The sequence below is a fragment of the Odocoileus virginianus genome, chromosome 6 (genome assembly GCF_023699985.2).
Source record: "Odocoileus virginianus isolate 20LAN1187 ecotype Illinois chromosome 6, Ovbor_1.2, whole genome shotgun sequence".
Lineage (NCBI taxonomy): Eukaryota > Metazoa > Chordata > Mammalia > Artiodactyla > Cervidae > Odocoileus > Odocoileus virginianus.
Window position 1 is genome coordinate 1,544,683 of NC_069679.1, and position 13,328 is coordinate 1,558,010.

General features: G+C 41.9%; 1 protein-coding gene across 2 annotated transcripts in view; it reads left to right on the forward strand.

Annotated features, from left to right (window-relative positions):
- The window catches only part of IQGAP2 (IQ motif containing GTPase activating protein 2), a 296,977-nt gene that overhangs the window by 247,642 nt on the left and 36,007 nt on the right, over nt 1-13,328 (forward strand). For both annotated transcript variants that reach the window (XM_070468567.1, XM_070468568.1), the window contains 2 exons: nt 8,621-8,770; nt 11,927-12,090. In XM_070468567.1, coding sequence (XP_070324668.1) covers nt 8,621-8,770; nt 11,927-12,090 — 314 coding nt within the window. The remainder of the gene's footprint in view (nt 1-8,620; nt 8,771-11,926; nt 12,091-13,328) is intronic.

The following is a 13,328-nucleotide window of genomic DNA, read 5'->3' on the forward strand; positions in this document are numbered from 1 at the left end:
AGCAAACATCTTTTAATTTCATGGCTGCAGCCACCATCTGCAGTGATTTTGGAGCCCAAGAAAATCAAGTCTGTCACAATTTATAGTTAAAAACAAATATTTCAATATGAAAACACATGGGCCTGATGCCATTAGATGTGATAAAGTTACCAGACTTGGCCCCCTTCACAGCATAGCCGCAGACTGCTAGGACTACAGATGAGACTGGTCAAGACAGTGGCGGAATGTCCATGAATTCATTTTCCAAAATGGAGAACTGGGTAATAACTCCCTGAATGAGCAAAGTGTGGTCTTCCCTCTGCCCCGACCACTCGACATGGAATTGCCGTCCTAGAAAACTGCTGCTGCTGCTAAGTCGCTTCAGTCGTGTCTGACTCTGTGCGACCCCATAGACGGCAGCCCACCAGGCTCCACCGTTCCTGGGATTCTCCAGGCAAGAACACTGGAGTGCGTTTTGCCATTTCCTTCTCCAATGCATGAAAGTGAAAAGTGAAACTAGAAAACTAAGTTTATATTAAAATTCTGAAGGATCTATGTTGTACTTACATGTAAAATGATTAGATTTTAGGCTCAAGCAGTTATACACTGAATGTTGACCTGCATGAATGACCAGCCGGACTTTAAAAAATCCAACCATGTGAGATATGGACACAGGCCCAGCCTACCAGCAGCTGGGCCCCAGAGCATCTGTCCTCCCAGCGCCCAGGCGCCAGCAGTGTCCTCCAGCCCATCAGATGTGGGCCCCAGCCACGCCGGTCCCAGATGGCCCCCTGCAGAGTGGCACTGTCCTGACGTGCCTGGGTCTGTGCTCAGTCGCTCCCTAATCATGGCCTCTAATAAGTAACCCTCGCTTTGTATCTGTGAGAAACCTGCTGGTGTCAGAGCTCCAGAAACCGAGAAAGTGTTTTCATCCAAGGGAAGGACACCGCCGGGACAAGGCCTCTTTCCGCGTCCCTGCTCCCCTGCCGTGTCGGTTTTCAGAAAGCCTGGAAGGCAAGCGGGGAAGCTGACCTCCTGGATGCCCTGAGAAGGCCGCAGAGACCCGAGGTGGAGAGTCGGCTTCCCGTGCGGTTCTGGGAAACCGGGAGATGCGCGGTCACAGGAGGCTACCAGCTCTGGTCGTGGGCTGCCTCGCTCCTGTCTACTCACTCACAGTGATTCCAGCGAAACACCGCAGAGAAAATGAGGAGACTAGAATAATTCATAAGACAAGAAATGACCATCTTTCCTAAATATTAAGGAAGAAAACTACACATTTAAATTTTCTGCGTTTAACTCTATATTTTCACTATTTTATCCAGAAAAACAATAGTACTTTGGTCTTTAAAAACAGTATATGTTTGTATTGTTTGACACATATGAAAACTTTTAAGTATAATATATTCCAGAAGGTCCCTCAGAATGCCTTTTATAGCCTTAAACTGCTGTTTTATCCTATTCCCATAAAGTCGTAAACAGGAAATGTCTTCCCTTTTAAAATAAAGGCTCAGTTGCAAAAGAGTAAATAGTTGAAATGTGTAGCTTGTGGAAATATAAGCATGGCGGATCTTCAGATCTTTATGAGTGTTTAAGATGTTTATAAAGCATTACTAAGTTTTTTTCCTTAGAAGTCAAGATTTTTATTTGCAAATAAAAAAAGCTGACCATGATTAGCTTAGAGAGGAAAAGAATTTACAAATACCAGAAGCGATAAAGCATTACTAATTGATAGCATTGTGAAACAAAGTTAGTTCTTCAACTTATATTATATTCTTCAACTTATATTCTTCAATACCAAATATTTATCAAGCACTGATTAAGCTAGTGATAAGTACATACTCTTTCATCTTATCATTGATAGTAGGATTTTTCATGTGTGATAAGAACAGTACAGTTGAAACTTTATTTGCAGTGGTAAAATAGTGGGAAACAACCCAAACCCCGAAACAGCAAGTCATAGAATCAGTCCAACAGGTATGTTACAGAGTGACTGGGGAGAAAAGTCACTTCTGAAGAATATTTCAGGGCAGATAGAAAGGGTTGGAATATAATGGAGAGGAAAATAAAACAGTGAAATTTCATTTATTGTAAAATATATATATATACAATTAAGCTAAAAGTGAAGAGGAACTAAAGAGCCTCTTAATGAAAGTAAAAGAGAAGAGTGACAAAGCTGGCTTAAAACTCAACATTCAGAAAACTAAGGTCTTGGGATGTGGTCCCATCACATCATGGCAAATAGATGGGAAAACAATGGAAACAGTGACAGACTTTATTTTCTTGGGCTCCAAAATCACTGCAGATGGTGACTGCAGCCATGAAATTAAAAGATGCTTTCTCCTTGGAAGAAAAGCTATGACAAACCTAGGCAGTGTATTAAAAAGCAGAGACATCACCTTGCTGACAAAGGTCCATCTAGTCAATTCTATGGTTTTTCCAGTAGTCATGTATGGATGTGAGAGTTGGACCATAAAGAACGCTGAGCACCAAAGAATTGATGCTTTTGAACTGTGGTGTTGGAGATGACTCTTGAGAGTCCACTGGACTGCAAGGAGATCCAACCAGTCCATCCTAAAGGAAATCAGTCCTGAATATTCATTGGAAGGACTGATGCTGAAGCTGAAGCTCCAATACTTTGGCCACCTGATGTGAAGAGCTGACTTGTTGGAAAAGACCCTGATGCTGGGAAGGATCAAAGGCAGGAGGAGAAGGGAACAACAGAGGATGAGATGGTTGGATGGTATCACGGACTCAATGGACATGAGTTTGAACAAGCTCCGGGAGCTGGTGATCGACAGGCAAGCCTGGCGTGCTGCAGTCCATGGGGTCGCAAAGAGTTGGACACTACTGAGCGACTGAACTGAACTGAAGCTAAAAGAAAAAAATTAAGCAATTTTTCTTTGCATGGTATAGAATTAGCCATATTTTTTTGTTTGTTTGTTTTAAACAAGCATGTATTGAGTGAGAGGAAATATTTTAAAGGGAAGTAACTTAATTCTTACAGAGCAACTCTCTCTCTCTGTGTCTTAGATTCTTTTAAAATGGGCATTCCTGCTAGAAACCTCACAAAGTCAGTGGGCAAGTGAAATAACTAATAGTGGTTGTAAGCAAAAAGAAAAATTAGGAAAAAGAAACAGATAACTGAAGTAGAGGTTCCTGGGAGATATAGGGAGGAAGAAATGTCTAGACTCTTAATTAGCTTGAAGGAAGATGGAAGTAGAAATAGAAGGGAAGCTTGAATCACTGAAACTCCTATTGGTGGCTGTACTGTAAGTGCAGACTTGCAGGCCAGGGCTACCTGAGACCCAGGACTGAAATTTACTGCTTGATAAATCTCCTTCATTGCTTATATGAACATGTTTCCTTAACCTCTCTAAGCCTCTTCTTTACTGGAAAATGTGCTAAAATGCCTTACATGGATTGTTTTTAACCTTCACATCAACTCTGTAAGATTGCTATTATTAAGCCCATCTTGTAGATTTAAGGCAACTGAGTCTTAGGTTAACCTGAGCAAGGTCACAAAGCTCCTTATGCTTTGTGGATACCCATACTGTTATGACTCCAAAGCCCAAGCCCTTTGTCCTAGTTCACACCTTCTACGTAAGTGTGTGTGCGCTATCATATTACCTGCATGCAGATAGTATGTTAACAGGGGGAAGGGAAAGATGGTGGCAATTAGGGCAACATTAAGAAGTGGAAATATTAAGAACAAGTTGAGTGCCATTGCTTCTTCAAACCAGTACTCCCCGAGATGTACAATATTTATTGATAAGAATTGTTGTTCAGTCGCTCAGTCATGTCTGACTCTCTTACGACCCCATGGACTGCAGCACGCTAGGCTTTCCTGTCCTTCACCATCTGAGCTTGCTCAGACTCATGTCCATTGAGTCGGTAATGCCATCCAACCATCTCATCCTCTTTTGTCCCCTTCTCCTGCTGCCTTCAATCTTTCTCAGTATTAGGGTCTTTTCCAGTGAGTCAGCTCTTCGAATCAGGTGGCCAAACTATTGGAGTTTCAGCTTCAACGTCAGTCCTTCCAATGAACGAACATTCAGGACTGATTTCCTTTAGGATGGACTGGTTGGATCTCCTTGCAGTCCAAGGGACTCTCAAGAGTCTTCCTGTTCCCGTCTTGACCAAATCTATTGATATTAATAATACAGAGAAATTTAGTTCTTCCCTGGAGCTTGCCTACCACCCCCTGCTCTCTCTTCTTCTGTATATGTCCAAAAATATGACCCTTAAGATGAAGTCTGCAACAAAACAAAGGAAAAGTCCCCCATTTGCAGCACTAACCCCATTGAAAGTAGTTGGGAGGCCATGGGCAGGGAGGACAGGTGATAGAGAGGTTGCAAGTACCAAGATTTTTTTTTTCCTCTCTATATTTAAAATCAAGGTAATCAATTATCCCATGTATTTGGGAGAACTGTGTGATCACACATCACTGGTTATTTGAAGAGAAGCCTGAGTTAGATGGAACTGTAAGCCAGTTAGTCTAGTGCTGTCTTAGGATGTTTTGGGCTTCCCTGATAGCTCAGCTTGGTAAAGAATCTGCCTACAATGCAGGAGACCCTGGTTCAGTTCCCAGGTCGGGAAGATCAGCTGGAGAAGGGATAGGCTCCCCACTCCACTATTTTTAGGCTTCCTTTGTGGCTCAGCTGGTAAGGAATCCACCTGCAATGCAGGAGACCTGGGTTCGATCTCTGGGTTGGGAAGATCCCCTGGAGAAGGGAAAGGCTACACACTCCAGTATTCTGGCCTGGAGAATTCCATGGACTGTATGTTGGGGTCGCAAAGAATCGGACACAACTAAGTGACCTTCACTTTCACTGTCATACATAGATAAGGATCTCAAGCCACTGCCTGCCTAGACTGTTCCTGAGCGCCCATCTGGAGATAATTATGCTTCCTTTCTGCAGCCTGAATGTATTTTTACATATTTGTGAAATAAGGGGGGAAATGTTGCCTTATAAAAATTTTTATAGAAATGTAATCCCCTCTTTCCCCATATAAACCATTAGAAGAATATAAGTAAAGGATTAAGTCAAGGTTGCCCCCAGCTCCCGCCAAGCTGGGAATGAGAAAGAATAAAAACATAGACCTAGAAGGCAGTGGATGTAACTACATAGAACTATCTAATCTCAAAGCTCCAAGGGTTTTTCTCCATACCTATGAACTGACCCCAGCTATGGGAGAAGTTATTGTCTTTCAGTCACTCAGTCGTGTCTGACTCTTTGCGACCCCATGGACTGCAACACGCCGGGTTTCCCTGCCCTTCACCATCTCCCGGAGGGGTTGCTGCTGAGTCCCCTGCCCTTCACCATCTCCCGGAGGGGCTGCTGCAAAGTCCTTTGGGGCTAAGAGCTCAAGGAAGCAGAAAGACAAAGTTTTGGGAAGAACAACTTTCTCACCACCTGCTCTCTGGGACAGTGACCCTCTGTTGAGTGGTAGAGGAGGCATCCTAGAGCTGTGACCTTCATGTAAGACACGTGCCATCAGCAGGGAATGAAATCAATTTAGTCTGTCCCTTCAGCAGTCTTTGAAAATGAAATAGAGTAAAAGCAAATTGAAGTATCAGAGTGTGTCCCAATAGTAAGAATAAGTTTCAGTTTGTATAGTATGTGGGGGTGTGTTTACCAATAAAAGATGTAAAATATATTTCTTACTGTGGCTCTCCATAAAAATGTTTGGTGGATCCTTATCTAAAGGATCTACCCTGGTTCATGACCCTTTAAGCCCTTTAAGGGAACACAGTAGCCTGAGGTGACCACTTGACAGTGTTTTCGGCCACACATTTTCCAGCCATCCATGTAAATAGTTAAAGGAGCCTGACTGAGGATCTGAGAACCTTAATTTTGTTAAATACTTAGAGGCTTCCTTTCCCTTCCATCTCTAATTTCTACATTGTATATTTCTGCAAGAGTTGTTATAGATCAAAATGATAGAATTCATTCTTTTAAAGGTTACAGTTTAGTAGTGTTTAGTATAGTCCCAAAATTGTGCAACCCTTACTTCTGTTTGATTCTAGAACATTTCATTACCCCAAAAAGAAGCCCCCCCCAAATGTTCTGGAATTAAAAATTGTGGTGATGGTTGCACAACCTTGTGTCTTTATGGAACACCACTGAATTGTACTCTTTAAAAGGACAAATTTCATAATAGGTGAATAATATTTCAATTTTTTAAAAAAAAGGAAAAACATCCATATTCATTAACATCATTACCTATCACTCCAACCCCTAGCCATAGCAACCTTTAGTCTGCTTTCTGTCATGATAGATTTGCCTGTTCTGGATCATCACACAGTATATGGTCTGTTGTGATCAGCTTCTTTCACTTAGCATAGTGTTTATGTTGTAGCATGAATCAGTACTCATTCCTCTTTGTTGAAAATAACGTTCCATTGTGTAGATATGCCACATTTTTTTGCCCATTAATCAATTGATGGACACCTGAAATGTTTCTTCTTTACAGCTGTTATGAGCATTCATGTACACATTTTTCTGTGGACATAAGTTTTCAGTTCCCTTTGATATATATCTCACGGTGAAATTGCTGCATCATACAGTAACCTGTGGGGGCTTCCCAGGTGGCGTAGTGGTGAAGAATCCGCCTGCCAGTGCAGGAGATACGAGAGACACAGATTCAGTCCCTGGGTCAGGAATGCTGGGGTCCAGCCTCAGCAGGATCCAGGGGTACCCTCAGGATGAACGGCGTCGGTGAGAAAGAGAGAGAGAGAGAGTGACCAGACGGGGGTGCAGCTGAGTCTGGCAAATCTTTATTTTTCACCCTAGCTCTTATAGTCTAAGTTAGTACATTTTTAAGGGGAAGATAGTTTAATATTACATCAGCTTGTTCACGAAACCAGGGTGTTTCCTATAACTTCTTTGTGAGAGTCTTGTACATTATCTTCTGGCCTCGGGGCCTATTGACATTTTATGACCTAGGTGAATGCAAAGCTGTTTTCCTGTAATCTATTCTTTAATGAACACAAAGGTCAGTCCTTTTGCAGAAGTTATTAGTTAAATTTATCTAAAAGGTTTACAACACAAAGACTGCAGCTCCGGTGAGGCAGCCCCTGTTTAGCATTCCTGGTTAAAATGAACAATTCTAACCACCTTTAAAATAATATTTTTGTGTTCTCTAATAGGGCTTCCTCACCCCCCCGAAGGGCTCTGTGCCTGTTAGGGCCTTTAGTGAGATCAGGTTCTTTATGCTGTTCATGATTAAGGTGTTGTGGGCAGTCGTGTGCATTAGTACGCATTTGCCAAGCAGGCTAGAATGCCAGCAAAGGGGTCTAAATTGAAACACTCCTTTCATCCTGGATAATCTTATAGGATACCACCATCTGGGGGACATATTGATTAAAGTTCTAAGTTGATTCTGTTTGGAGAGAGATCGGGGAAGGCCGTCTACCTGTGTCCCAGAAATTAGGGAGTAGTCTAATAGAGCAAGCATCAGAAAGACAGAGATCATCTTTAAGGTGAGCGCTGGGGCAGCTTTTCAAAATTCCTGAAGTCCTGATCTGCCTTGCTCGTCAGGTCTTCTCCTCACGACCTTCTCATGGGTGGGATCTCGTGTGCTGGCTCCGGGCACAGGAAGATCCCCTGGAGAAAGAAATGGCAACCCACCTCAGTATTCTTCCCTGGGAAATCCAATGGACCGAGGAGCCTGGCGGGCTACAGTCCATGGGGTCCCAAAGAGGGGGCACTGAGCGCGCATGCATAGTAACTTGTGTTTAACTTCTGGGGAACTGCCAAATAGCAATTAACGCTGAACTTTTCTTCATGTGCTTATCAGCCATTTATAGATGATCTTTGGGAAAATCCTCTGCCCATTTTTTAATTGAGTTGTCATTTTATTTTTAGATGTAGGAACTCTTTAGAGTATATGGTAAATATAAGTCTCTTACCCAATTTGCAAACGTTTTCCCTCATTCTGTGGGTTGTTTTCTTTGATAACGTACTTTGAAGCACAAAGGCTTTAATTTTTATGAAGTCCACTTTATTTTTTGTTGTTTCTAGTGCTTTTGGTGTTATAGCTAAGAAACCGTTCCTACATGTACAAAGATGCATGTATGAGAAGGTTCACTGCACTCTCTGAAATACTAATAAAATGTAAGGAAACTGTTCATCAAAAGGAATATGATTAAATAAATTATGACACACACCCCTAAAAGAAACCATTGCTTAATCCAGGGTAGCAAAAGCTTTTGTCTAGGTTTTCTTATAAGAGTTTTATAGTTTTAGCTCCTCCATTTAATTCTGTATGGTCTCTTCTGAGTTAATTTTTGTTTATGGAGTGAGGTAGGGGTCTGACTTCTTAATTTTTGAACTTGGATATTTAGTTGTCCCAGCATCAATTTTTGAAAAGACTGTTCTCTCCCTATTTAAGTGTCTTTGGAGCTTACATTACATGTTGGAACAAATGCAGACAGCTTAGGAGAACAAATATTACAAAAGCCAAATTTACCCACGATTTGGATTTTTCTTAATCTAACACTGTCTGTTCCTTTGTTTCTTCATGAGGGAATGTGGAAAATTCATCTTGCCAGCTACGTGTGTCTTAGGGTGTCTGTGAACGGAGGGGGGAAAGAATACCAGAGTGAAAAATAGTAATTCCATAAAATAATTTTTTCCAGGATGTAATTTCACACAGAACAAAGCTGAATAAGAAAAAAGGTGGAGAGATGGAAATACTGAATAACACTGACAACCAAGGGATCAAAAGCTTGAGTAAGGAGAGAAGAAAAACACTGGAGACATATCAGCAGCTTTTTTATCTTTTACAGGTGAGGATAATTTCTTTCACTGTGAGTTGTGGGTAAATGCTATGTTCCACGGTGGTGTTTTACAACAGAGTTTCTACCATGCTAAGGCTATAATAGTTTACACGTTCTGAGCACTAGTAAGTACCAAGTAGTATTCTAGGTGGTTCACATACATTTTCTCATTTTAATTCCTACTAGAACCCTGGGAACCTTCAGAAAATAACTGATTGTTATTCTCATATCACATGTGAGAAAACTGAGACACAGTAAATGGTGATGAAAGGGTACTGGGACCCTGGCAGTTTGACTTAAAGCTTGTCCTGCTTTCCATGACTACATTACACTCCAGTTATCAGCACAGACAATATAAATCTAACAATAACATAAACAGATGCTGTCAAACAGGGAAAAATTAACTATGTGCAAAACAGATCAGTGCCAAAACCAGCCTATTGTCCTTTTGAGGAAGGAGCCAGAGAGTTTGGATTAGGGAAATAGGATTTCTTTTTTCTTTCATTATTTCCATGACATCACTGTCCTCTAAATGAACAGTCATTTTCCATTGCTTGCAGAGTGTGGGTGAGAACTCAGCTGAACTGGTTACAGCTGGACTCTGGTGGACCAGTTTTTTTTTGTTTGTTTGCTTGACCATTGATTAACCTCATCCACCCACCAGCACACATAGTGAGTCTCTAAGGGAACAGTGAGAGAGAGAAACAGTGCCTCCCCTAAGATGAAAACTTTCCCCAGAACGATGGATCAGCAGTTCTTCCTTGAAAGTCGGGTGTCCCTGGGGCTGCTGCTGGTGGCCGTGATTCCGTCAAGGCGTGGAGATGCTTGAAATCTTTGCTTGAGGATGCCACTGGCATCAGCTGCATGGAGAACACATTGCCCAAACCATAAATGAGGGGTGGCTGCCGTGCTGAGAGAAGAGACGTTGATTTTGGTAGAGTCGAGCCTGCTCTGCTTAGAACAGATTGGATCACAGGTATAGTACCCTAGATGTCCACGAGGTGGCAGCATTGAAGGAAAAATGTTAAAACAAAACTGTCCTTGGAATCCACTGCTTAATGACAGCCTGCTTTCCAGAAAGAGGACCTCACATTATGGGGAAGATTTTGTTCGTCTGCTGAAATTAGGTTAACGTTCATCCACCAGCTAGAAGTTTAATCTTAGGCATTTATCACTCTTGACATCTGTTAACTTCCAAGTGTGTGAAGCTTCTTCAGGATTTAGTTTTCCGATGTTGAATTCTGACAGGATCTGTGACATTTAGGAAGGTGAAAATTTAGTCATTCTCCTGAAGACCCCCTGGAGGAGGGGATGGCAACCCGCTCCAGTATTCTTGCCTGGAGAATCCCAGTGGACAGAGGAGCCCGGCGGGCTACAGTCCTCGGGGTCGCAGAGTCAGACAGGACAGAGCGACTTGGCGCACACGCACACGAAGATTTGTGTAATTTACGCTGCTGTGTAAATGGAGGCTCACCAATGGGAATGAGAAAAAGCATTGGAATGTGTTCAGAATAATTCCACAAGTTTTATTCCCTAAACTATCCAAAATGGATAGAACGATAGCATGACCATTCAGTTGTACCGACTGAAGTGTCAAAACACCGTGATTTTTCTTCACCTTTTCTTTCCTCTGCTTTGGGGACCTTAACCCAAGACTCATGAGGAAACTAGCAAATGGTGTGGACCTTGCACCTTCAGAAACCCTTAGGCAAAGCAGCCGGCCAACTAGTAGAGGTTTTCCTGTGGGCGTGTCTCTTCAGTGTGAGCTTAAATTTGAAGTTTTTAGGGCATCTGAGAGGAGTGAGGAGTGGGCTTCTTCAGCTGTAGTTTTCCTTTCGTAAAAGCCCATATCTTATGTGGGAAAAGAATCACCCCAGAACTCTCAGAAAGTTCTCCTGAGCTCCTTATTCATAACATTTCAGCCAGTCATTACAAGCTTGAGAATAAATCTAAGTAGTAAGCTGAACTAGGATTCAGGTTTTCTTAGAATTTTTAAAGCTGAACTTCTTGAGAATATTAAATACTGGTTTCCCATGTGTTTCTTTTACATGAAGTACAAAAGAAAGGGACAGTTTTCTTTTCTCACTGGAAGGAAGATGAAGAGTAAGACTTTCACATTTCTCTTGTCAGTTTAATTTTTTTTTTTCTTCTAACCTCCATCAGATTAGTGTAATTCCTTCAGAAGAACCACATCACCACGAAGTCTGGTGCTATGTCTCCTGAACTCCATCCTCAGCTGAGCTCCTTGTCAATTTTTTTTTTTTTAAATTCTTGTCAATCTTTAAAACTTGTCAATTTCTTTTTTTTTTCTATCAGTTTCTTCTGGCATTTTCCCCAGGACCTACCCTGAACTTGACCCTCCAGCCTCGTTGCCTCGCTCTTCCTTTCTTGTGCTTTGTAAAACATCATGGCCGGGCTCCGCTGGCGGCTCGGTGGTGAAGAATTTGCCTGCTAATGCAGGAGACACAGGTTCCATCCCAGGTCCAAGAAGATCCTACATGCCACGGAGCAGCTAAGCCCACGAGCCACAACTCCCGAGCCTTCACTCTGGAGCCCGCGCTCTGGAACCAACAGGAGCCCCGCTGCTTACTGCAGCTGGAGAAGGCCCACACACAGCCACAGATAAGATGAGCTTTCAGATAGAGAAAAACGTTATTTAGAAAACATAAAACATTTTTTAAAACATCACGGCCATCCCATTGTCTGTCTCACATCCTTTGCTTTTGCTTTCTAGTCTCAGGATGTAGACTGTGTTGACATACTCATCAGTCCTTCTAAGACAGTCTCTATGGCTCAACCTTGGTCCATTCTTGCCAGTCTCTTCAGATAGCTCAGCCACCCCCTCTCTCTCCTTTGTCTCTACAATAAATATTAATATGTGCCTTCAAATGGTGAACAGTGTAACGTATTCATAATGCAATTATAGATCGTAAAATATGACATGATATAGTACATAAAATTTAAATCCTACCATCACTTTCTATTATAACTTCCTATAGTATAGTAGTGTTATTAGCTGCTGCCTATCTTAATATGAACCAGATATTCTTCTGTGTGCTTCATACATAAGAATTCATTAAAGAGCAACGAACTGGGTACTCCTCTCTGCTTTAATAATATATTAACATACAGTCTTGTGGGGGGCGTTTCGTCTTCTCTCTTTAGACCAATCCTTCATACCTGGCTAAGCTGATTTTCCAGATGCCACAGAACAAGTCAACTAAATTTATGGATACTGTTATTTTCACCCTGTACAATTATGCTTCCAATCAGCGAGAAGAATATCTACTTCTCAAGCTTTTTAAAACTGCTCTGGAGGAAGAAATAGCGTACGTATATATGTAAAAATACCAACATGTTTTGTTAGTGGTGGATTTCTCTGATTTACTAAGAGAGCTATGAGAGCTGTGAGAGCTCTGATTTACTATGAGAGCTCACTCATTGGAAAAGACCCTGATGCTGGGAAAGACTGAAGGCAAAAGGAGAAGAGGGTGGCAGAGGATGCCGTGGTTGGATGGTATCACTGACTCAATAGACATGAATTTGAGCAAACTCCCAGAAATAGTGAAGGACAGGGAAGCCTGGGGGGGTCACAAAGAGTCGGACACAACTTGGTGACTGAACAACAACAGTTAGAAGATATTTACACATATTAAAATGTATCAGATTTCTTAAGAAATTTCTGCATCATAGATATATTCAGGTACAACTTTCTCCTTTTCTAGTGCTGAATTAACTTTTGATGTTGCAAGTGTGCAAAGCCTTTTAAAGTCAGTGAGAGGGAATTCCCTGGTGTTCCAGTGGTTAGGACTTTGTGCTCCCACTGCCAAGGGCCTGGATTCAATCCTGGCCAAGGAACTAAAATCCCACAAGCCATGCTGTGTGGCCAAAAAAGAAAAAGAGAAAAAAGTGAGAAAAATTAGCTTCATTAAAATTATGTGAATAATAAAACTATAATCAGAGGAGGATAATGATCTCTGCTAAATAGTCTTTCCTTCTTATGTAACTTAAGCTGCTTTTTACTATTTTATGACTTAGTTTGTGTTTAAAATGTGTAGTTAACTGTAAGGAATGGGGGGAAGAAACACCCTGTAAGAAATACCTTTAGCCTTCCTTACTCTGGATACCTTAAGCAGTGCTATTCTCATGGGTCTCCAAAGCTCTTAGCCAGGCCCCTCTGCCCTCAGGGTGTCTATAAGGCATCATGAGAAATAGCAATGCTATGCAGGAGGACAAGGTAAGGACTAAATGAATGACGTGAACAGTGTCAGAGGGATGGAAAGAAAAGTTCCAATTAGGTCAACTGATAGAGATTTTATGGAAGAGAAAGGAGTTGACCCAAAACCTTGAAGAATATCTACAGTTTTTATAAAACGAAATGGAAGAGAAGTAAGGCACCATGGTGATAGACACAGCATGGGCCAAGGGGCAAGAGAGCAAGTAGATGAGGGACATCCCTGGGGGTCCAGTGGTTAAGACTGCGTTTTCACTGCCTAGGGCTCAGGTTCAATTCCTGGTGAGGGACTGAAGATCCCTCAAGCCACACAGCAAGGCCAAAAATAAAAAA